The 24638-nt window shown below is 36.8% G+C and overlaps 1 protein-coding gene and 1 long non-coding RNA gene across 2 annotated transcripts; both read right to left on the reverse strand.

Annotated features, from left to right (window-relative positions):
• Positions 1-945: 945 nt before the first annotated feature.
• Positions 946-4456, reverse strand: LOC127619184 (C-type mannose receptor 2-like). The gene is made up of 5 exons (XM_052091982.1): positions 4411-4456; positions 3835-4200; positions 2455-2790; positions 2024-2127; positions 946-1266 (listed from the first exon to the last, which is right to left on the reverse strand). The coding sequence occupies exons 1-5, from the start codon at positions 4445-4447 to the stop codon at positions 1141-1143; spliced, it is 969 nt and encodes a 322-aa protein (XP_051947942.1). The 5' UTR covers positions 4448-4456; the 3' UTR covers positions 946-1140.
• Positions 4457-12497: 8041 nt separating this feature from the next.
• Positions 12498-17407, reverse strand: LOC127662614 (uncharacterized). The gene is made up of 3 exons (XR_007972904.1): positions 17231-17407; positions 14273-16544; positions 12498-13854 (listed from the first exon to the last, which is right to left on the reverse strand). It is a non-coding gene; the product is annotated as an uncharacterized LOC127662614 (long non-coding RNA).
• Between the last annotated feature and the right edge of the window lie 7231 nt (positions 17408-24638).

Here is a 24638-nt window from a genome sequence, read left to right on the forward strand (position 1 = left end):
TTATTTGGAACTGATTGACGGGAAAAACAAAAAACTTTACAATGGAAAGATTTCTAGAAAGTATTGTAATTAGGAATGTGATACATTTTTCGATAAAGTAATCCGATTACAATTTTTTAGACAGGTAAATAGGAATTTGTAGTTGATTACATTTCTAAAGTAATTTAAGCAACACTCGTGCATTAGGTCCCTTAATTCCAGTGAGGACAAACTATAAATTAAAATTTGAGTGATTTATTGCGAAACACGCTGGACAAATCACTACGTGATTAGTGGTTCTCTCAATGGGGCGTGTGGTGAGTTGTGTGTGGATCGTGGAGAGTAGCATGAGTCTCCACATGCTGTGAGTCTCCGCGGTGTCATGCACAACGAGTCACATGATCAGATGCGCGGATTGACGTCTCAGAAGCGGAGGTGTAGTGACTCGCCTCAATCCGGGTGACGGAGGACGAATCTAAGTTGCCTCCATATCTGAGACCGTCATTCCGCGCATCTTATTATGTGACTTGTTCAGCGCGTTACCGTGGAGACATTGCGCGTGTGGAGGCTTCACACTATTCTCCGCGGCCTCCACGCACAACTCACCACACGCCCCACCGAGAGCGAGAACCACATTATAGCGACCACGAGGAGGTTACCCCATGTGACTCTACCCTCCCTAGCAACCGGGCCAATTTGGTTGCTAAGGAGACCTGACTGGAGTCACTCAGCACGCCCTGGATTCAAACTCACGACTCCAGGTGTGATAGCGTCAATACTCGCTGAGATACACAGACCTCCTACATTTCAGCATTGATTACATTTTGATTGTTTTGATTTAACATTTTCTTTATTTCAGTTTGAATGTCTTTACAACTATTCTAAAATGTAATAATACATTTTACAACATTTGTAATAATAAACAATGAGTTGAATATACAATGATAATCTTTCCGTAACTACAAGAGTTAAGAGCAAAAAGCATTACATTTAAGAAAAATATGCATTTCATCATTGTACTCAAAGTTAATTAATATGTTTAATTAAATTAACTAAATATTCATTCTAAAACATGCAGAAAGTGACTAAGTATATTGTTCTCTTTCCTGTCATATAAAACTACAAATACTACTCCATTCAGTTTGTAACCATCATCTTCTATTAAAGTTCTTCGGTCATCTCTGATGATCCATTCTGAATTTTCTGGAACACCAATCCATTTGACTGCACACGCCATGCCAACTTGAAATCCTCGGACATCCCCTTCTCTCCTAGTCTCTGCTTTATCTGAGGATCAGAACCATTGAGTTTATTCTTTATATATTTATATATAAAGGGGGGAGTGGTGGTGGCATAGTGGGCTAAAGCACAGAACTGGTAATCAGAAGGTTGCTGGTTCAATCCCCACAGTCACCACCATTGTGTCCTTGAGTAAGGCACTTAACTCCAGGTTGTTCCGGGGGGATTGTCCCTGTAATATGTGCACTGTAAGTCACTTTGGATAAAAGCATCTGCCAAATACATAAATGTAAATATATTTGCTAGATTGCAGTGATAGTCTTTCATGTTTTGTCTCCCCAAACAGGGAACGGTGTTCCTATCCAAAACAATAATCACCTCCCTGAAAAGTACTTTGATGATCATACCTCGATAAACTAGAAGGATAAATATGGAGATGAAACATTTACGTCTCGCAAACGCACACAATGTTGAACACATCGAGATTAGCTTGCTTTGTGAATCAACGCCGCGGAACAAGAGTCAAATCTATCCAAAAATGCAAAAGCTCATTCACGGACATCCTCAAAGCAGAATACCACTGGAAAAGTCTTATTTGAGCATTCTGATGCGTGCATTTGTGAGATTTGTGTTTTATCCCCATAATAAAGCTTTAATAATAAATGTCTATTGGGTTTAATTAGGTCAGAGAAAAACAAATAAAAACAATAATTAATTGAACATGTTTACATTACAGTAGCAATACAGATGTGGCGATAGCTGCTGTGAAAAGCGCTACACAATGAATTGAATTGATTAGGCTCACCTCCTTTAACATGACTGATTTAATATCTTGCTCAGTGACATTATCTCCAGCTTTCACTTCCAGTCTTAATATCTGTCGCTTCACATATCCTGGGGGGACTGAGGCTGAAAAAATTCAAAGCCAAACATAAACTATACTTGATCATTTTCTACAACATGTGAGGGGTTCATTCTTGTGCCAAACTCGCCGTCACAATGCAAGAGTGTTGTTATGTGTTTGCTAAATTGTTCTAGGACATTGCTTGATCGATATCTGTCTGTCTGTCTGCAAACACCACAAATTATTGTATATCAAGACCCTTCCCTTCTGAGCTACTGTAAATCTAGTTTTTACCATTTTAATCTTACATTGGGATTTTATGGCTAGAAAATGTATAAAACTAGACATAGTGACAACCCAAAATGATCATGAAGAAAAACACTTAAACTTACGTATTTTGTTGCAGGCAAAGAAAAGTAGTTCTGAGCATGACGTATCAGACATCATACCAAGAAAATCTACAGCAGCACAGTTTTCATCCCCAAGAAAATTATCTGGTTGCCCTGACAACCATTTCAAAGAGGAAGCATTTACGGTGGTCTTGTCTGACCACATCCACGAGTCTCTGAATAAACCAATCCAGGCACAAGAGTAATCCTGAATCATTGAGGTGAGCTGCTGATTCTCTTCATTGGTCTTCACGGTGAACAGGTCTTCGTAATGTTCTCTACAGTAATTCTGAGCAACAAACCAGGATGTCTTTTGAGAAACGAGTTCTGGCTGTCCTCCTGTGAAACAGAATCACTATTGGTAAACTTTCTCAATTGGAGGTTTCCTTCAGAGATTCAAAAGCTTTGTTACACTACGAAATTTGGCCTCTTCTCATCTCTATTATCTCACAACAAGGAACAACACAAGCAAAAGAGGCATTATTGCAGTGTTTACTATCTCCAAAACCCCTGATTCATTTAATATATTGTGAATATCAGAGTTCGCTTATTAGGAAAGACTGAGCGAACATTTCTGTATTCGAACACAGTTCTGATAACAACGCACACTTTATATAATAACAGATAGCTGTTAGGCCACAGTAGCCAGTTGGTTTTGGGTGAGAACAAACCAAAATATCCTATAGTGCCATCTAGTGTTATGCACATGTCACCGGTCCTACTTGACTGCCCCAAGTGGGATTCGAACCGGTGATCCCTGGCATGGGAGGCGGACGTGCTAACGAGGAGGCTAAAGGCTACAGCCTCTAGTCTCAGTCCCTAGTGAGTCTCTTAAGGCCGGGAGACTGAGGTTTACACACTGCACAGCTATCAAACTGACTACCTATCACGTACCAACGGGCTACCTTCACACTCACCTCCCCTAAACTGCACTCCCATCTGGGTCACGGCACTACTTTAATCGGTCCTGCATGACCTGCTCCAAGAGGCCATCCCCGGCATGGGATTCGGACTCGCTAGCAAGGAGGCTATAAAAGCCAGGGCCTCTAGCTTCAGTCACTAGAGCATCTCTTAACGGCAGGAGAGTGAGGTTTACACACTGCACAGCTATCACATACCAGCTGGCTACCATTAAACACATGCGTCAAGCACTAGAAAGTGTAATCGAGCTTGAAATCATGATCGTGCCTAGACTGCAATGGCAAGATGTGACATCTGTAATATTCTTCTAAAAATCTTAGTTTGTGTTCAGTCATACACATCTGGGAAGACATGAGGGTGCATACGTTATGTGAGAATTATCCCTTTAATAGTCACTTTTCATGAATATACTTTCAGTAATGCAGGTGTTCCTACAGAAAATGTGCATTTGCAGAGGCTTACCGGTTTGACATAAAAAGACACACTGGTTTTTACAGTTAAGGTCGTGCCAGTTTCCATTTGGTCGAAGAGATCCACAAACTTGGTTTCCTCCCACGTTGTCTGGCTGAATAAAATCCCATCTTGTAAACATAACGTTTTCATTATTAAAAGACCAACGCCAGCTATTCACATCATCATACAGTCCGATCCATAATAGCAAAGCTTTGTTAGGTGATATTTTTTTGATTTTTTCCCTGTCCTGCTCACTTTGGACAATGGCCAGGTCAGCATGGTTCTGTCTGCAGTACGCTTGAGCCTCGTTCCACGTTTTAAGCTCCTGGATCAGAACATAGTCACGTGAGGAGCACTCACTGACCGAGAGAAATCCTGTTAAAGAAATGGAGTGAGTTCATTACACAACACATTCCAACCTGCATATTGAAACTACATTTCAGCTCATTCAGATCGTCTAAAAGAACTAACTGAAGGGAGGATACGAAAATAAATGTGTCAAATCAAGACCAAATGTTCTTTTCTAATCATTAAGATACTCAAAGTTATACTTCTTAGAAAGTTAAATTCTTGTAATACACTCACCTGAGATCAACAACAGATGAATCAGTCTAGGCTCCATCACTGTTGAGATGTCCATTATTGAAGTTGTAATAAGTAGAGATGCACCTTGCTTGGAAATATACCTGACCAAGGGGACACACACCCATTTTCCCAATGAATCATATTCCCTTTTGTCTGTAAAATGAGCATCATTAGGGATTTCTGATGTAATCGTTTGTTCAGCTAATGATGCTCATCAAATGCAAAAGAATGAAGAATGAAGGGGATGTTTGCATATTCTTTCACAACATCAATGGCACTTGTTCAGGACAAGACTGGAGTCATGTGACATTAAACCGATTCACCCAGACATAGTTGATGTTAAATGAGGGTTGAGCGTTAAGGACCTGTGCCTAGTCGGCCACTCTCATCTCGACCAGGTTGAGCAATTTCAAAACTTGCACACTCTCACAATTTAATATTGAACTCTGCGAGATGGAGATTCACTTGCTGTCACGTTAAATGTGTTTGTGTTCATATGTTCATGTCACGTGTTTCCTCTGTCCATGTGTTTTGTTTTCATTGGATCATTGTTTGAGTAACTTGATTATTAGTCTTGTCTTTTCATTGGTTCATTTTTAATAGTCTTGTGATCTTGTTATTAGTTTAGTTTTGTTATTGGTTGTCATTGTCATGTGTTTGCTCATGTCCATGTATTTAAGCCCACATGTTTGCCATTGTGTTGGTGTAATGTTGTGTCATTGTTCTTTCATGTCAAGTCTGTTTGTTTTCACGTTGGATTTATGGTTTTTGGATTTCACTTTGTAAATAAACTCGGGTTCTTCCCATCATCTCGTCTTTGTCTGCCTCTCATTGCAACAATGTTACACTTACAGGTAATTTACAAAATAAATAAAACATTGTGGTTAATGTTATTGATCCTTTTTTGGGGTTTTTCATCAAGTTACACAAGATGAAACCGTTTTTTACAGTGGACATAAATGTGTTGCTATTTGTGCCTACTTTTATGGATTAATTGACTTAATCCATATGTTGAAGTTTGTGCATCCATTTTTGGCCCAAAATGGATTTCGAGCAGGGGATCACCAAACAAGATCGCACAACTTTCAGGATGTCCCCCGTTAGTCAAGGGCCCCTGGGCACTGGCCCCATAATCCGTCCCTGGTGACTGCTGGTGTATTTTAGCATTTTCGCAGCATTCAGTTATCAATTCAACACATTTTAGTAAACTCATAAAAAATGAGCTCCACTTCTGATCAGCTCACTTGTTACTTTAATTATTTGTGACAGTTAAGGGAAAATAAAAGCTTAAAAATCAACATAAAACATACTGTAAAATTATAATGTCAACTATACATATAATAGTACTGTATAAGTTTCCCATCATACTACATTTACAGTAAATAGTTCACAGATATCATTATAGGCATTATAATTAAAAATGTGTATTTAATTACTTTGTACACAATTTATTTATCTTAACTGAAATGAATCTTAATTATAAACTCTTTAAAAAGTGTTTTAAAATCACAAATCTTTGGTTGTTTCTTGTATAATGTTCACCACATATTAGAAGCTATACTTCATTCTAGTTCATGCATTTTAATATGTAATCATTTTCTCCTTTTAAAGTGAATGTCTTGGAGTTAACACCATTTCATTTAGCTGCTCTCGTCATGCCAACTTGGCATCCGCTGCTCTCAGTTTCTGCTGCATCTGGAGATTAGAACCATTGTTTTAATTCATACATTTGTATTTATTAATTGCGTATACTCTTTCATAACCTATACTAGTATTTTATAACAGCGGCCATGTTCTCTATGGGGTCTGAGAGGTCCCAAGATTCTTTATAACTTCAAACCAAAGTTAACATTGCAGGGCTGGACAAAAGATTGGGCTCCTTTTTAATTCATGACTTGGAAATAGATTTGAAATGGCCCCAATCCACAGAATTGGAATGACAGAAAGAGGACTTTACTAAATTGCGATTCAAAGAAATTCGATTGGTTGTACAAGTGGTGGTGCACTGGTCTATTTAAGGTGAAATCAGCCTACAGATGACTTTCTTATAGTTTACTCTGCATATTAGGCTGGGATCCGAGAATTCATTTTAACATCGATTAATTACACATCAAAAAAATGCATTTGGGTATTTTTGAAGATTCTGGGAAATGTTCTTCCGTCATGGTCAATAAAACAAAACCTGATCACATTTACTATAACTGCATTTCAACGAATGTTGAAAAAAATTGTTTTTTTATTTCACTTTAAACAATCTGCAACTTTGGAGTCAAAAATGTGACTCGTTTCAATGTAGATCTGGATTCTGAACACAAGTAGGTAATATAAAGACATATTTATGAAATAGTCTGTTACACTAAAAAAATATGTTTGCGGGTTGTTTGGTTTACTTAATTAAAATGTACTAAAGAAACGACTTGTTTTCATTACCTTCTATACAATTACATTAAAAAAACGTACGTTTAATGAATCCATTTGAGTTGTGGATACATAAATACTTTTTGTAGTATTGATGAAACTGGGCAGGGTATTTCCATTTACCAGCATGCTTTGCAAAGGACTGGATGGGGTAAACGAATGTGCAGTGTGTCAGATTCAGAAAGTCTTATTATTAGTGACACCTGTGGCCGTTAAGTGAACTGCAGCCGCTACCTGTTGCTCGTTTTGAAATTGTTTGAAAGATACGAAGCAAGGTAGCTCGCAATTCATCCGCATTCACAAGTTAATTTGCCCATATTAACTTGAAACTATTAAGGTTAATTTTTATTTGGCTTGCTCTCCACGGTGGAGGGGCTCGATGAAGCAGCTTCAACTCGAGCTCTGAAGTAGCAGGAGCTTCTGGACCACACTAACCAGTGCATTGCTTAGCAATCCTCCATCACAAGTCAACATTTATCTTAAAATGATTAATGCAGACATTAAGTGTCATCCCACACCTAAACCTCTCCGATATCTTCATAAAAGCAAATGTGCATTAGCATGTCACTTCTCTGCACTTCTATGATATTTTCAGTTCATGTGTCGACTTGCTTAGCTTGATTTGTACCCCGGTCTTCTGACACTGTGCAACTCCCAAAAGTTGAGTTGAGCCAATAGTTGATTCTGTTACCTTTTCTGCATATCGCGGCGCCGTTTTGTGGTCCAGTCTGCATAAAGGGGCTTATCGTGGCCCGTTTCGCGGCCGACCCACCGGCCCGCTTGGTTTTCCCGATGGCCAGTCCTCCCCTGATCGGCCCCAAAGTGCATCGGCCCACCGGGAAAATGCCTGGTATGCCAGATTACCAGTCCAGCCCTGGTGTGGTTGAACGATTAATCTGAAGTTTTACTTGTGATTTGTGTGAAACGGGATAAAAACTCATTGCTGATGCACCTCAAGTGTTATTTCACCTGTAATGTGCTGCAATGCATAGATGGAGGCACGTAAAACTTATTTAGCAAAAATGCAGTTATAGTAAATGTGATCAGGTTTTGTTTTATTGACCATGACGGAAGAACATTTCCCAGAATCTTCAAAAATACCCAAATGCATTTTTTTGATGTGTAATTAATCGATGTTAAAATGAATTCTCGGATCCCAGCCTAATATGCAGAGTAAACTATAAGAAAGTCATCTGTAGGCTGATTTCACCTTAAATAGACCAGTGCACCACCACTTGTACAACCAATCGAATTTCTTTGAATCGCAATTTAGTAAAGTCCTCTTTCTGTCATTCCAATTCTGTGGATTGGGGCCATTTCAAATCTATTTCCAAGTCATGAATTAAAAAGGAGCCCAATGTAAAATCATTTACATTTATGCATTTGGCAGACGCTTTTATCCAAAGCAACTTACAGTGCACTTATTACAGGGACAATCCCCCCGGAGCAACCTGAGTTAAGGGCCTTGCTCAAGGGCCCAACAGTGGCATCTTGGTGGTGCTGGGGCTTGAACCCACAACCTTCTGATCAGTAACCCTGAGCCTCAACCACTGAGCCACCACTGCCGATAAATCGGCAGGTCTGGGTATCTAAGTGAGTATTGACGTTGACTATCACACCTGTGTATAAATAAATAAATAAATAATTAGCACAGATGTGCTCGAGAAAGGGCCAAAGAAATAACAGAGGATTGTATTGATTTTTTGTATGGATGAATATGTATATAAGAATATATGGATAATTTAATTGCAGTATATAGAGACTAAAACTATAAGCCACTCCAAAAAAAACTAAAATAATTATATAAATCGATTTTGAAAACTATCAGACAGTTATCTGCCTTTTCCACCATCTTTGTTATCAGTATCCGCAAAATCCACCGTCAGTTAACCTCTAATACAGTGTATATAAATATATAAATATTGTGTCATTCACAGTGCGCAATGCGAGCGGTCACTGCAAAGCTCTTTTGGCGCACTTCGTTGGATGTGATTATCTGATTGGTGGATCTTTCTCTTTAAGTTATGAGGAACTAACAAGCCAAGTTCATCAACAAGAATTCTGCTATTAAACACGAGTGTTAAAAAATCATAAAGTGGACTGATGCTTCTACAGGAGCATATTACCGATTAACAACCTTGGATCTCATGATAGGTCTTTCTTTTGTTTAATAAGTTATCGGTAAAAATAAATTAGACTATGGACATTTTTTATGAGATTTGTTCTTCCCGAATCAAACTGTTGCGCTCTATTATTTCAGATGCAAATGTTCTGAACCCTCCTGTTGGGAAATCTTCCAAATGTTTTTAAATTGCCTGTAACTGATATATAAACCTGAGCAGACGGAAAATAAACAGAAGAGGTTTTTATTATTATTTCAAAACAACATCATTAAGATTTTTTACCAAGATGACGGTGAAAGGAACTACTTTTTCTACTTAACAGTAAATCAGTATTGCTAAAGTGGTTATACTTTAAACTACTAAAGTGTAAATGTAATAATACATTAACAGAATACTTCTGTAAGAAGTACTCTCATTTTCACAATCAACTCGATGATATGTTGACAGAAGGACATTAGTACTCAAACATGATGTCATTTTAACCCTAGTTACGAGCTTATTTGTATAATGGTGATAAATGTTATGCATGAATCGTCCCTTAGGCAAAAGCACAAGGAAATGGGACTGGAGCACTCATGCAAAACTAATGATCTCGTTCAAAGTCAGGGGTACAGGTCCATCAAAGACACAGTGAGGGTGCCCCTAGTGGCTGATCATAAAACTGGACCATGCTGCTCATTTTTTAAATATTTGTTTTGTGGGAGACAATTATTACATTTCCTTTAATATGGAATATATTGATCTTTCCATGTAACCTGACCTGTCCAACTCAGTCATCTTTTACTATCTCTATAAAAATACACTTTAATCATTACAAAACATATGAGTTTGAAGCGTCTCACTTTGTATGTGGCATATATTTTTAGCGGGTAATGTAATGTTTAAGGTGTTGCATTTGTAAAAATTGTCAAACAAACATGCCGATTCTTCACTGAGTACAGATAACCATTTTTTATAGACACCGGAGTGTGTAGATGACATGAAGCAACGGTCTGAGGTTAGATACGTTGATATCATGAATTATTATGAGTTGATATGAGCCTGAATTGAATTTTGACACCAGGTAACTCTTAAATGGTTGTTCTCCTCTGGATTGCTCATGGCAGTTTTTACTTGGCATTTCCAGACCAGAAACACAAAACAGGACATTAGAGTCATCATGGCGGCACCCAGTGGTTGGTCTGGAAAACTGTGGATGGGGCAATAGTTATAGGGAAAAATGTATCAATTAATGCAAATAATTCAGAGACAGCCAGATGTTTTTTGAGTAATAAATTAAGATAATGCGTCCTCAAAATAACTTCAGACAAGCGTGACAATATCCTGTTCATTTCAGACACATTTGACATTTCTAACATCTCAAGTATTCTATAATCAAATGAATGTTTATTGTGATTGAATCAGTCAATGTGAGACACTTTCAACATTCTTCAGAACAAATCTATTCAAAAACTCACAAAAACTGTCTTTAATACCTTAAACACCTCCTTATTGGACATTACAAATGTTTGATTATATCACCTTGAACAAAACTGACAATGATAAATAAATATTTTGTCTAATTTGTTTTGATACTTTCAGGAATTTTCATTAGTTACATACATTTGAAACATTTAAAAATATATTCAAAATTGGATCAAATTACCTCAGAATCAGTTTTTAGGAAAGTACTGTGGGGAGGGGGGGGGGGGGTTCTTAGGTGTCTAAGACTAGCCCTTAATTATTCAAATTATTTACTAGCCTAAATTCCAGATACAACACTTTGATATCACAGGGTTTCAAACGAGTCATTAATTAGTTGTGAAACACCTGTTTTAATCTGTCCTCACACATGATTTTGCGCTCCATTCACATCTACTGATTATCGAGCGAGCGCGGGAAAGCAGAAACGCGGGAACACGCAAAATGTCTTCCAATGGTCTCTAATGGCGGGTCGCACACGTGGTGCATGCCGCCACCTACTGGACTGTTGTGCAATTACAAGTTATTTCACTTCATTATACTTACGTAATGGATCCCAATACATTCCCAAATCCTTATTTTTGGCCTTGTTTGGTTAAATGTACTATTAATTTGACCCTTTCTACAATAACACATGTTCCACCACATATTCTGCCACTACACATAATAACTCACACAGACCATTTTCATGTGTCCCAATGATGAATTATGAATAATTCAACCCAGCAGGACCCAACCTTGACCTGCTTCTAGAACCTCCTCTTTCTTATTCTTACCACTTATAGGTACTGCATACCAAAGTTCATTTATTTTGAACTCTCGAACTTTAAAGCTGCATGGTTTGCTGTGGCCAAAGTCATTTTGCATGCTCAAAGCTTAATGTGACCACACCTTTACTGTTTTTGTGATGCTCAATTTCCATGTTCTGTGGTGTGTTTGAATAAGAGCCTTATAAATGATGGCAAGCAAAGTCAGAATTTAAACCAGTGTCTTTTATATAAGCCAAAAGGTTTGCATAAAGGTAATGTATATAGAGTTGCACAGGTAAAGGAATATGTGTAGAGTAAAACATATATGAATATATGGGGAAGAAGAACAGGTGCTTCAGTAGTTTTACACCTTCAATCCGGTTCATGTTGCAGGTAAATTGCAACTCTTTGTGATTTTAAGACGTTTTTCCACTTTAATCTTTAAAGATTTGATACTTCTTTGCTTTTTGATTTTTTTCCTGTTTTGATTAAACATGTTAAATCTCAAATTATATTTTCAGAGTAACAATTTGAGTGCAAAGTTCAATTGACATTGAGAATGTTCATTTATTTGTATAAAGCACTTTGCTTTTGCATTCACGGGCCAGTTTTGATCTGGTGAAGTTTTATGCTTATAAAACATTCATAATCCAATTGTTTTCATCAAAAAGCACATTGTAGCTCATTGTTACCATGTTAGCTGTTCATACATGTAAAAAGATGTATATTTTTGACATATAACTGAGAAATATAAATGTTATTATGTATGATGTCTTCATTCTTCAAAATATACATTAACTACAGCTAAACCAGTGTGATGCACGTGAAGATATATATGTATAAAGTTTATATGAAGTTTCACTTGAATACAAAACTGCATTACAATTATATAAATATTTAAATTGAGAATTTCTAGAAATTCTCCTATTAACTTCCATATTAATGAATTACTCACTCCATACTGCTGAAAAACAACTCAGTGGTCAAAACCTACTACACTACACTACACTACACTACACTACACTACACTACACTACACTCAGTGGTGGAAAGAGTACTGAAAAAGCATACTCAAGTAAAAGTACTGTTACTTGTCAAAAAATGTAGTGAGAGTAGAGTAAAAGTACCTGTCCTAAATACTACTCAAAGTAGGAGTAAAAAGTAGCCCTTTTAAAAGTACTCAAGAGTTGTGAGTAGTGAGTATTATGTTATGGATTTTAGTCCACCTTATACCCTGCAAACTGAAAATGTAGCTTACTCTTTTATCACAGATTCATAGAAAAAGAAAAAAGAAACAGTATTTCAATATTTCTCCAACAGTTTTATTTTTGACTGCTAGCACTGAAAATACAGCCATGTAATATTTGAGAAAGCAACCAATAATCTGGTAACATTTATGACAACCATTCTGTAGAGGTTTTCTTGCAGGTTAATTGAAAAAGGTTGCAAAGCTTTGTACATTAACAATTTTACATAAAAGGTGAGCCGGTAGCACAAATTGGATTAATAAAGTGAATATAACATGCAATAACTGACAAAGTCTCTCAACATGAACACAGACTTGCAGCGATTTTAATGTAGGGGTCAACAACGAGCTTACATTTTGAATTTGTTGTTCAGTTTTACAATGAGCTGATTCTCAAAATTTGTACTGTCCAGCCTTGCTCGTCTAGGTGTAAACAGCTGCCCAGCACAACTAAAAAGGCGCTCACATGCTGCAGAAGCAGGCAAGGGTGTGTTCAGTTTAAGGCTTAGCTTTTTCACCAAAGGAAATGAGTGAAGCAGTTCCATCTCTTCTGAGGCACAAGCCAAGTATCCATCCAATTCAGATGCTCTTGTGGATGGAACAGTCTTAATGGAAGAAAAGAAGTCATCCTCGTCAGAGACACGCTGTGATTCATTTTCCTGGGTGTCCTTCATGGCATCAAGACGACGCAGGATGTAATCCATACCTATGATATACACATAATACAGAAATTAGTGATAATTGTGGATAATGCTGATAGTCAAACTATGTTGTATGGACCAAGTATTGGGGTTGTCATGGATAATTTAGAAATTAAATAAAGCCGTTCACTTGCTACATAAGCACTGCTGCATTTAACCCTATACCCTTGCCTTTTCTAACATCGTTTCACAGTCCGACTGTGCTAGATTAGGCAAGTAAATAAACATTGAACCTATAGTTTAACTCCACACAAACATTTTCCATACGCAGTAGTGCAACAGTAACAAGTGGGATTTTAAGCGAAATGTACCCATGAGTCCGGCCTGATATTAAAAAACAAAAAGCTGCATGTGTTTTCACGCTTTAACAGATATTGGCATAATATCAATTTCATCAAGTAATCTGTACTCCTATACAAAATATCTTACCTGCTTTTATGATGTGGGCCTTGTCCGTCCATGACGTTTTGAATTTGGGAAGAAGAATTGCAGCACTGATGAGTTCCGGATCTTCCATGAACTCCCCAAAGCGCTTTTGTAGACCCCGCTGCAGAGCATGAATAAGGGAAAGACATACCTTGACTGAAGCGTCCATCTTTTTGAGCTTTGAATCAAGAAGGTAGATTGTGGGAAGCAGCCACCCCATCTGAGTGTTTGTTTCGGACTGAAGGATGTTCAAGGCCATGGATACAGGCTTCATCACAATGCAGTATTCGGAGAGGTAAGAAACTTCAGCAGGATTTAGCCTATTTAATAAATAAATAAAAGTCAAAATCAAAACAAACATCTTAAAAGAATAGTTCACTTAAGAATTAAAATTGTCATTTACACACTCTCAAGTTGTTTCAAACCTGTATGAAGTTTTTTCTTCTGCTGAACACAAAGGAAGATATTTTGAAGAATTTTGGTAACCACACATTTGATGGACCCCATTGACAGTATTATTATTTTTTTTCCTACCAATGGAAGTCAATAGGGTCCATCAACTTTTTGGTTACCGAATACCGACATTCTTCAAAATATCTTATTTTATGTTCAACAGAAGACAGACATTCATACAGGTTTGAAACAACTTGAGGGAGTGTGAGTGACAGTTTTCAGTTAAGTGAACAATTCCTTTAATATTCCAATTAGAACAAAGTGAGATTGAGCAAACAGACTTACATTTTAATTTTGAATGCTGCACATACACTCACCTAAAGGATTATTAGGAACACCTGTTCAATGTCTCATTAATGCAATTATCTAATCAACCAATCACATGGCAGTTGCTTCAATGCATTTAGGGGTGTGGTCCTGGTCAAGACAATCTCCTGAACTCCAAACTGAATGTCAGAATGGGAAAGAAAGGTGATTTAAGCAATTTTGAGCGTGGCATGGTTGTTGGTGCCAGACAGGCCGGTCTGAGTATTTCACAATCTGCTCAGTTACTGGGATTTTCACGCACAACCATTTCTAGGGTTTACAAAGAATGGTGTGAAAAGGGAAAAACATCCAGTATGCGGCAGTCCTGTGGGCGAAAATGCCTTGTTGATGCTAGAGGTCAGAGGAGAATGGGCCGACTGATTCAAGCTGATAGAAGAGCAACTTTGCCTGAAATAACCACTCGTTACAACCGAGGTATGCAGCAAAGCATTTGTGAAGCCACAACATGCACAACCTTGAGGCGGATGGGCTACAACAGCAGAAGACCCCACCGGGTACCACTCATCTCCACTACAAATAGGAAAAAGAGGCTACAATTTGCAAGAGCTCACCAAAATTGGACAGTTGAAGACTGGAAAAATGTTGCCTGGTCTGATGAGTCTAGATTTCTGTAGAGACATTCAGATGGTCGAGTCAGAATTTGGCGTAAACAGAATGAGAACATGGATCCATCATGCCTTGTTACCACTGTGCAGGCTGGTGGTGGTGGTGTAATGGTGTGGGGGATGTTTTCTTGGCACACTTTAGGCCCCTTAGTGCCAATTGGGCATCGTTTAAATGCCACAGCCTACCTGAGCATTGTTTCTGACCATGTCCATCCCTTTATGGCCACCATGTACCCATCCTCTGATGGCTACTTCCAGCAGGATAATGCACCATGTCACAAAGCTCGAATCATTTCAAATTGGTTTCTTGAACATGACAATGAGTTCACTGTACTAAAATGGCCCCCACAGTCACCAGATCTCAACCCAATAGAGCATCTTTGGGATGTGGTGGATCGGGAGCTTCGTGCCCTGGATGTGCATCCCACAAATCTCCATCAACTGCAAGATGCTATCCTATCAATATGGGCCAACATTTCTAAAGAATGCTTTCAGCACCTTGTTGAATCAATGCCACGTAGAATTAAGGCAGTTCTGAAGGCGAAAGGGGGTCAAACACAGTATTAGTATGGTGTTCCTAATAATCCTTTAGGTGAGTGTACATTCCGAAGGGATGCTTCTCCCTGCTCCTTTAGGATCCGCATTACACTCTCTGCAGCATTGTACACTGAATTCCATCGTGTGTGGTTGGGCTGAATGAACTGCAGCTTACATTCTTCTTGCACAATCTCAGCACTGATGGCAGACCGGCTGGTTTTATTGTATAATGCCTGGTATTTCGCAAATGTTGAACGGGAAAGCTTCTTAAATACCTCACTGCTGTCCTCTGCCTTGGAAGCATCCACAGTAGCCACCAAATTAAGGAGATGACACGTGCAACGCTGATGCTTGGGTAGATGATACTCCAACCCACTGTTAGCGTTGAAAATGGAACAGGTGTCCTGAACTTCAAATCCTTTTGCATCATTCTCATCATCCAGTGTCACTGCCTCAGCAGAGTCAGCCTCAGCATCAATTAACTCTTGCTGACTCGGTTCACCATACACTCTAAAGGCTTTGATAAAATTTGATCCACTATCAGTTGTCGTTCTGACAATTTTTTCTGAGATGCCATATTCCGAGTGGATGTCAACCAAGGTCCCTGCGAGCAAATCAAATGTATGTGAACCTTTCAAGCGTCTGAAGGCAATGGAAGCAGACCTTCTTTCCAGAGTAGGTTCATCAATCCAGTGTGCTGTTACACCAATGTAACTGTTGTCGTGCTGTCCAACAGTCAGTAGTGGTACCTATATAGTTGACTTTTGCCATCTCAGCAATGATGTTTTTCTTTATCTTTGCGGCTGCTTCCCCAATTCTCAGCTTCATAGTTGGTCTGGACATAACTGTACAGCTAGGTTGCATTGTACAGATTAGATTTTTGAATGTAGGAAGTTCAACTATGGTAAAGGGCTGAAGGCTTTCACAGACAAAATCAACTACAAGCCTGTCAACTGTGGACTGAGTAACCTGCCTGCAGGACACAGAGAAGTCTTTAATCTTCATCTGTTTCACAGCTGAATCACACCTCTGTTCTTTCTTTTCAAGATGCATTCATTGTACTGCTTTAATTTCATTGGATGTTTTCTCTGTAAAAAGAATACAGAATTGAGTAACTCACAATTTTCACCACTGATCATTTTTGCGTGCAATTAAAAAAATAAACTTGATTTAAACATAAATCTGATGTTTTATGAAAGGGAGTAAATCGCCATTTGAGAACATGTTACATTAAAATAATATCCACTTCAATAAGTCAACAGAAAGGAGGTTAATGCGTTTATGCTAAACGAAATTGATGTAAGGGACAAAAATCTAGCAGTGATGATGATAGGTTAATGCCTAATGCACTTTGAAGCCCGGTAAACAAACTAAATTAAGTTTTTCGAGCAGATGGCATCGCAAGCTCGTGCAGTGCTAACAGAATACATACCATTTGTGCGTGTATTAGAAAATGTAACATTCTGCAGTTTATTTTTAGTAATTGTTTAGGCAAGTTCATGATTTCTGTCATCATACAGTAACCAGCAACAATTATAAAGTGTGCGTGCCTTTACTCTAGGCTGGTTGCTATCATGGTTGCTATGATCACGTCATCAAAAACACCATGCATTGTCCGGTAAAATTTATTCGATCTGTGTCGATCACAGTGCTATTTTTGGCAGAATAATTTTGGTTGTCAAACATTCACACTCATAATAAACCCATGAACAAACATGCGCATTATATGATGAATTTTATACAAAATTATACTTAACAGATATTCGAAACCTACCTCAATGTGTTTTTTCAAATTGGATGTAGAACTCTTGAATGCCGAGATTTAAACTGGCTTAGGCAAGCAAAGTTGGCATGACATAATCATACAATTGCCCTTCTTCGTCTTCACTTCAAACAGCTCTTTCAGGTATGGCCAAGGATGCTGAAGTGCTGAATTTGAGCTGTCGCATGCTGACGCATCCACCACCACTCCTCCCTCCGGCTCTTCCTCCATGATTAAAATAAATTGGCGTCAGGTGTCTCGAAGTCTGTTGATGCTGGTTTGATGCAAAGTTTTCCGCGCGCAATTTGATGGGAATCACGCATGGAGTCACATGACTTATTATAAAAATAATAAATATTAATATAAATGTAGTGACGGCAGGTTCAGGGAAAATAGCGCAGTAAAAGTACCGATACAGCACTTAAAATGTACTCAAGTAAAAGTAAAAGTACACTGTTTTTAAACTACTTAAAAAAGTACAATTCCTAAAAAAACTACTCAATTACAGTAACGAGAGTATTTGTAATTCGTTACTTTACACCACTGACTACACTATACTACACTACACTACACTACACTATACTACACTACACGGTACTACACTACACTATACCACACTATACTACACTATACTACACTACACTATACTACACTATACTCCACTATACTACACTATACTACACTACATGATACTACACTACACTACACTACACTATACTACACTATACTACACTACACTATACTACACCACACTATACTACACTATACTATACTACACTATACTACACTACACTATACTACACCACACTATACCACACTACACTATACTACACCACACTATACTATACTACACCACACTATACTACACTATACTATACTACACTATACTATACTACACTACACTATACTATACTACACTTCACTACACTATACTATACTACACTATACCATACTACACTTCACTATACTACACCACACTATACTACACTACACTATACTACACTACACTATACTACACTATACTATACTATACTACACTGCTACACTACACTACACTACACCACACTATACTACAATATACTACACAACACTATACTACACTACATGATACTACACTACACTACACTACACTATACTACACTACACTACACTACACTACACTATACTATACTACACTACACGGTACTACACCACACTATACTACACTATACTATACTACACTATACTATACTACACCACACTATACTACACTATACTATACTATACTCCACTATACTATACTACACTACACTATACTACACCTCACTACACTACACAACACTATACTATACTACACTACACTATACTACACCACACTATACTACACTATACTATACTACACTACACTATACTACACTATACTACACTACACTATACTACACCACACTATACTACACTATACTATACTACACTACACTATACTACACCACACTATACTACACTATACTATACTACACTATACTACACTACACTATGCTACACCACACTATACTACACTATACTATACTACACTATACTATACTACACTACACTTCACTACACTACACTATACTATACTACACTATACTATACTACACTATACTACACCACACTATACTACACTATACTATACTACACTACACTATACCACACTATACTATACTACACTATACTACACTACACGGTACTACACTACACTATACTACACCACACTATACTACAATATACTACACTATACTACACTATACTACACTACACTATACTACACTATACTACACTACATGATACTACACTACACTACACTACACTACACTATACTATACTATACTACACTACACTATACCACACTATACTATACTGTACTACACTATACTACACTACACTGCACTATACTACACTATACTACACTACACTATACTACACTATACTACATTACACTATACTACACTACACTATACTACACTGCACATTAATACACTAAACTACTATACTACGCTATACTACACTATAGTACACTATACTACACTATACTACACTACACTTCACTATACTGTTCTACACTACACTACACTGTACTATACTACACTACAATACACTACTACACTACACTGCACTATACTATACTACACTATACTACACTATACCATACTGTACTACACTATACTATACTGTACTACACTATACTACACTATACCATACTGTACTACACTATACTATACTGTACTACACTATACTACACTACACTTGGAGTGGTGGTGGTGTAGTGGTCTAAGCACATAACTGGTAATCTGGTAATCTTTTAATCAGAATGACGCTGGTTCAAGCCCCACAGCCACCACCATTGTGTCCTTGAGCAAGGCACTTATCTTCAGGTTGCTGCAGGGGGATTGTCCCTGTAATAAGGGCTATCGCTTCGGATAAAAGCATCTGCCAAATGCATAAATGCATAAATGCATAAATGTAAATGTACACTGTACACTGTACACTGTACTATACTACACCACACCATACATACCATACCATACCATACTATACCATACTATACTATACTATACTACACTATTCTACACAATACCATACTGTGTTTCACTATACTGTACTTTACTACACTACACTATACTATAATGTACTGCACTCTACTATACTATACAACACTACACTACCCTATACTATACTACAGTATACTGTACTATACTACACTACACTATACTGTACTATACCACACTACACTATGCTATAATATACAACACTGTACTATACTAAACTACACTACACTAGACTACACTATACTGTACTACACTATACTATACTACAATACACTATACTATACTACATTACACTACCCCACACTATAATACACTACTACACTACACCACACTATACCATACTGTACTATACTACACTATACTGTACTACAATACACTATGCTATAATATACTACACTGTACTATACTAAACTACACTAGACTACACTATACTGTACTATACTATACTACAATACACTATACTATACTACATTACACTACCCCATACTATAATACACTATACTACACTACACCACACTATACCATACTGTACTATACTACACTATACTGTACTACACTACACTATGCTATAATATACTATACTGTCCTATACTTAACTACACTACACTGTACTACACTATACTATAATACACCACACTAGACCACACTATACTATACTGTACTACACTATACTATACTACAATACACTATACTATACTATACTACACTACACTACCCCATACTATAATACACTATACTACACCACACCACACTATACCATACTGTACTATACTACACTATACTGTACTACACTACACTATGCTATAATATACTACACTGTCCTATACTAAACTACACTACACTGTACTACACTATACTATAATACACCACACTGGACTACACTATACTATACTGTACTACACTATAATATACTACAATACACTATACTATACTACACTATACTATAATACACCACACTATACTACATTATACTATACTGTACTACACTACAATATACTACACAATACTATACTAAAACTATACAAAACAACTACACAATATCTGTACTTATGTACAATATGTTTAAACTATATTTATTCTGTTTCTTGGATGAAGTGCTGAATGTGAATATGTGATTATTATCAGATCAGTCTGTATAGAGCACCAGAGTATAATGTGGACTTTTCTTCTTTCCTTCTTTATGTTTTGTCAGTTCTATCAGGAAGACTCACAGCCGGAGTGAAATTAAGATGAAATTTATTTGATGAATATAAAACAGAAATGTAATGTCTCTCTTTGGCGTAAGCCCCATCTGGCGGTCCGAAGAATTTGTCCTCTGAACCGTCATATCCTGCTGGAGATAGTAGGCAGGGGCGAGGAGCCTACACCCTGTGCAGGACGGGACTCAACTGGTGGTGGTGGGGTGGAGGAGGTTGCCATGTTAGCGAACTGAAACAACAATGTGATGTCATGAGAGGTGGCGAACCGCTACTGTGTGTGAGACTGAATGTGTGTTTGTGTGTGAATATTTGTAAACAAGATGCTGTTCCATTTTGAGACAATTGGTGAGAGTTTGGGAAAGAGGCTAAATGTAATGTAAGTATGTTTTAAGACAAATCGAATTTATACATGTGCAAAAATATCTGCATAAAATCATGTGTAAAGCCTGATATGACTTGAATGCAATATGAGGGATAATCAACATGCACCTCATATTGCATTATTCATAACCATTTGTTTTATAGCCCATATTTCAGTGAACAAACTAGCAACTAAGAAGAGATGATCCAGAAAATGATTCAACTTGCTCAGTGAGTTTCAGAGTTTTTAGTAAAGCCGTCAATATTGTTGTCTTCTTGTGGGGATGTCTAAGGTATCAGTACTTTGGTATCAAATTGATAATAAATGTGAACATATTTTAATCTTTAGTAATACATATATATATATATTAGGATTGTCAATTTATTAAAATGTTTAATCAAATTAATGACATGGTATGTTGTGGCAGGGCGGAGGGCGGGTCTTAATGCTGCACACCTGGCCCCTAATCAGGCTAATTAACCCTCGAGAGGGAGAAAGGCCGACCGGAGACGGCAGTTCGACAGAAAGAGAGAGAGAGTTCCGGGCAGCTGTCCGACACATTTGTGTGTTTGTCTTTTGGTTCAGTTTATTATTAAATATTATTTATATCATCTCGCCTCCTCCTTTTCCTTTAAAAGTGTTTTTTTTTTTGTACATATGTTTACATTAGTGAATTAACATGAACTGAAAGTAACATAATTTTCACTTTATTTTATTCACTTTTTATCTTGGTTAATGTTTAAAAATATAAATTATTAAATGAGAATATAATAATAATAAAACATTTAATGGTTTTAGACTTTTACTTCTAGACCCCAAATTTAAAAATAAAATCAATGTAAGTGATTTGTAATAATTGATTTATGGATAAACGGGATTTGGAGGTTTATCTACAAGTGTGATGTAAATGTATTTATTGTATATAATTCCATGTAATAGACTCAAATATATAAACAATGTTTCTGGTCTCTTCTAATCATCTCCTAATGTACAATCTTCCACACAGATCTTCAAACACAAGCGCTCATGCAAAGCCTTTCATTCTCTGATGACACTGATGGATTTCTAGAAAGACTGATCCTCCTTCATTTCCCTGTGATGTAAAGCACATTAGGCAAAACCAAACAACATGGAAATAATGAGTGAGTAAACTCATTTGGTCGTCTTGGTTGTTTAATAAGTCAAAGGCTGTCACGGCCAGAATAAACCTTTATTCTGCAACAGAAATGTTGGAATGAACTTCTAGAGTTTTTAAGCTTTTAGTGCATTTGTGAGTAATCTTTGAGGTCGTCTATATGGTAGTGTACTCATAAACGTTCACTAGACAGATGAACACATTAAACAGTCTCTTTTCTTCTGGGAAAATTAAATCTTGTATTGCAGATTTTTGTCCAATCAAATGTCCTCTAGAAAGATAATGCCCCTCCCCCTTGATATGTCCCTAAGTTTGATAACATGCACACATACTTGGGTCTAAATAATGTATTTAGTGTTAAACAGACAGTCCAACAAATAAATAATACATTCAATTCTGTCACCATTTAGTCATCCTCATGTTATGCCAAACCCGTATGACTTTCTTGTTTCTTTGGAGGACTAAAGATGTTTTGGCAGAAATGATGGCCTCAGTCACCATTCACTTTCATTGACATTTTTTCCATTGCATTCAGACAGTGAAAGTGAATGGTGACTAAGATTGTCAGTCCCTAACATTCTGAAACATCTCCTTTTTGTGTTCCAGGGTAGAAAGTCAGACACACAGTTTTGGAACGACATGAGGTCGGGTAAATTATGACAGAATTTAAATTTTCGGTGAACTATTCATATCCTGTAAGCAGAACACTTCCTGTATGTAATATGTCATTTTACCCCATAATTATTATTTTTATAAATAAAGTATAATATACATTAATAAAAGAACAAAATCAATGTATATATGAGCACTACTAAATATATACAAATTTTCTATGAAATAATGATGGATAATTTATAATGCATGTCATACAATAATTAACCCCTAATATTTATTAAAGAAAGCTAACGTTATCTCTAAAACATACAATGTGCACCACAAGTTACATACTGTAGTTTCTTATAGGGTGTTTAATCGAGTTTCTCACACAATCTTGTTATCATTTTCATAGTTGGGTCTGTTTTGAGGATGTGGGTCACATTTCTGTGATCGTTGAGTCAGCCTGACCTAAAACAAACACCCGCCCATGGGGCAGGACATGTTGACTTTGTGTACTTCAGTAAAAAAAATACAAATAAAACAATACAACTGCTAATATTAATAAAGAACATTGTCTTAAGTTCATACTGTTATTTTTAATTGTGTGTATCCCCTGATATATGATGCCAGACTGAAGGAAGAAAAAGGGTTCATCCACAATATCACACATACATATTTATTTGCTAATGTTATTGTATGTAACTTTATTCTAAAGTGTTCCCAAATTTTCTTCATGTATATTGTACTTGAATACAAAGCTCACTAAATTGAGATAAATCAATTAATGCTGTACTCAATGAGTTTAAGCAGTTGGATTTCGTACACTCAACAGATTTTTACAAGACAAACTTATTCCAGATGTGTGCCATAAATGCCAGACATTTCAATTGTAAAATTGCCATGATCCTAAAATTCCCATAAGCAATCAATAAAACACATCTATCTCTATGAGTTATTAAATATGATACACATTTCACAAAGCAGTTGCATGAGAAACATTAAACTATTGTTAAAGCACTGTTGCTAACATACTCTAACAAATGTTATTGTGTAAATATTAAAATAATGAAGTCTTAAATTACTACAGTCAATATTTACTAATTACTAATTAATCTGGATACTTATGTACAATAAGACTTATTACTGGTCTTGGGAGTAATCTGTTTTAGAAATTAATTTAAATTAAATTAATTAGTAATGTGATTACTTTTTCAAAGATGTAATTATTCAATGAATCAGATTGTAATTTAGATAAGAAATTTGTAGTGGATTACTTTTGAGTAATTGCTTATTTCTACTGTAAAAAATGACAAAATAAAACAATGTATGAGCACGACAAAACATTTACATTTTCTAAGAAAAAAATACATTTAAAATGCAAGACTAAAACCCCCACCAGTATTCGTTATTTGCCTTGTGCTTTCTGCTAAAATAACCAAAGCAGCAGCAAAATGGACAGTCATTCTTTACATGTGGACTTTTCTTGTTTGACATCGTTTTTCTTGTGTAGGACCTTTCCAATCGAATGGACTCTCCATTTCACACTGTATCCAATCAATATTTG

The sequence above is a fragment of the Xyrauchen texanus genome, chromosome 2 (genome assembly GCF_025860055.1).
Source record: "Xyrauchen texanus isolate HMW12.3.18 chromosome 2, RBS_HiC_50CHRs, whole genome shotgun sequence".
In the NCBI taxonomy this organism is placed as follows: Eukaryota; Metazoa; Chordata; class Actinopteri; order Cypriniformes; family Catostomidae; genus Xyrauchen; species Xyrauchen texanus.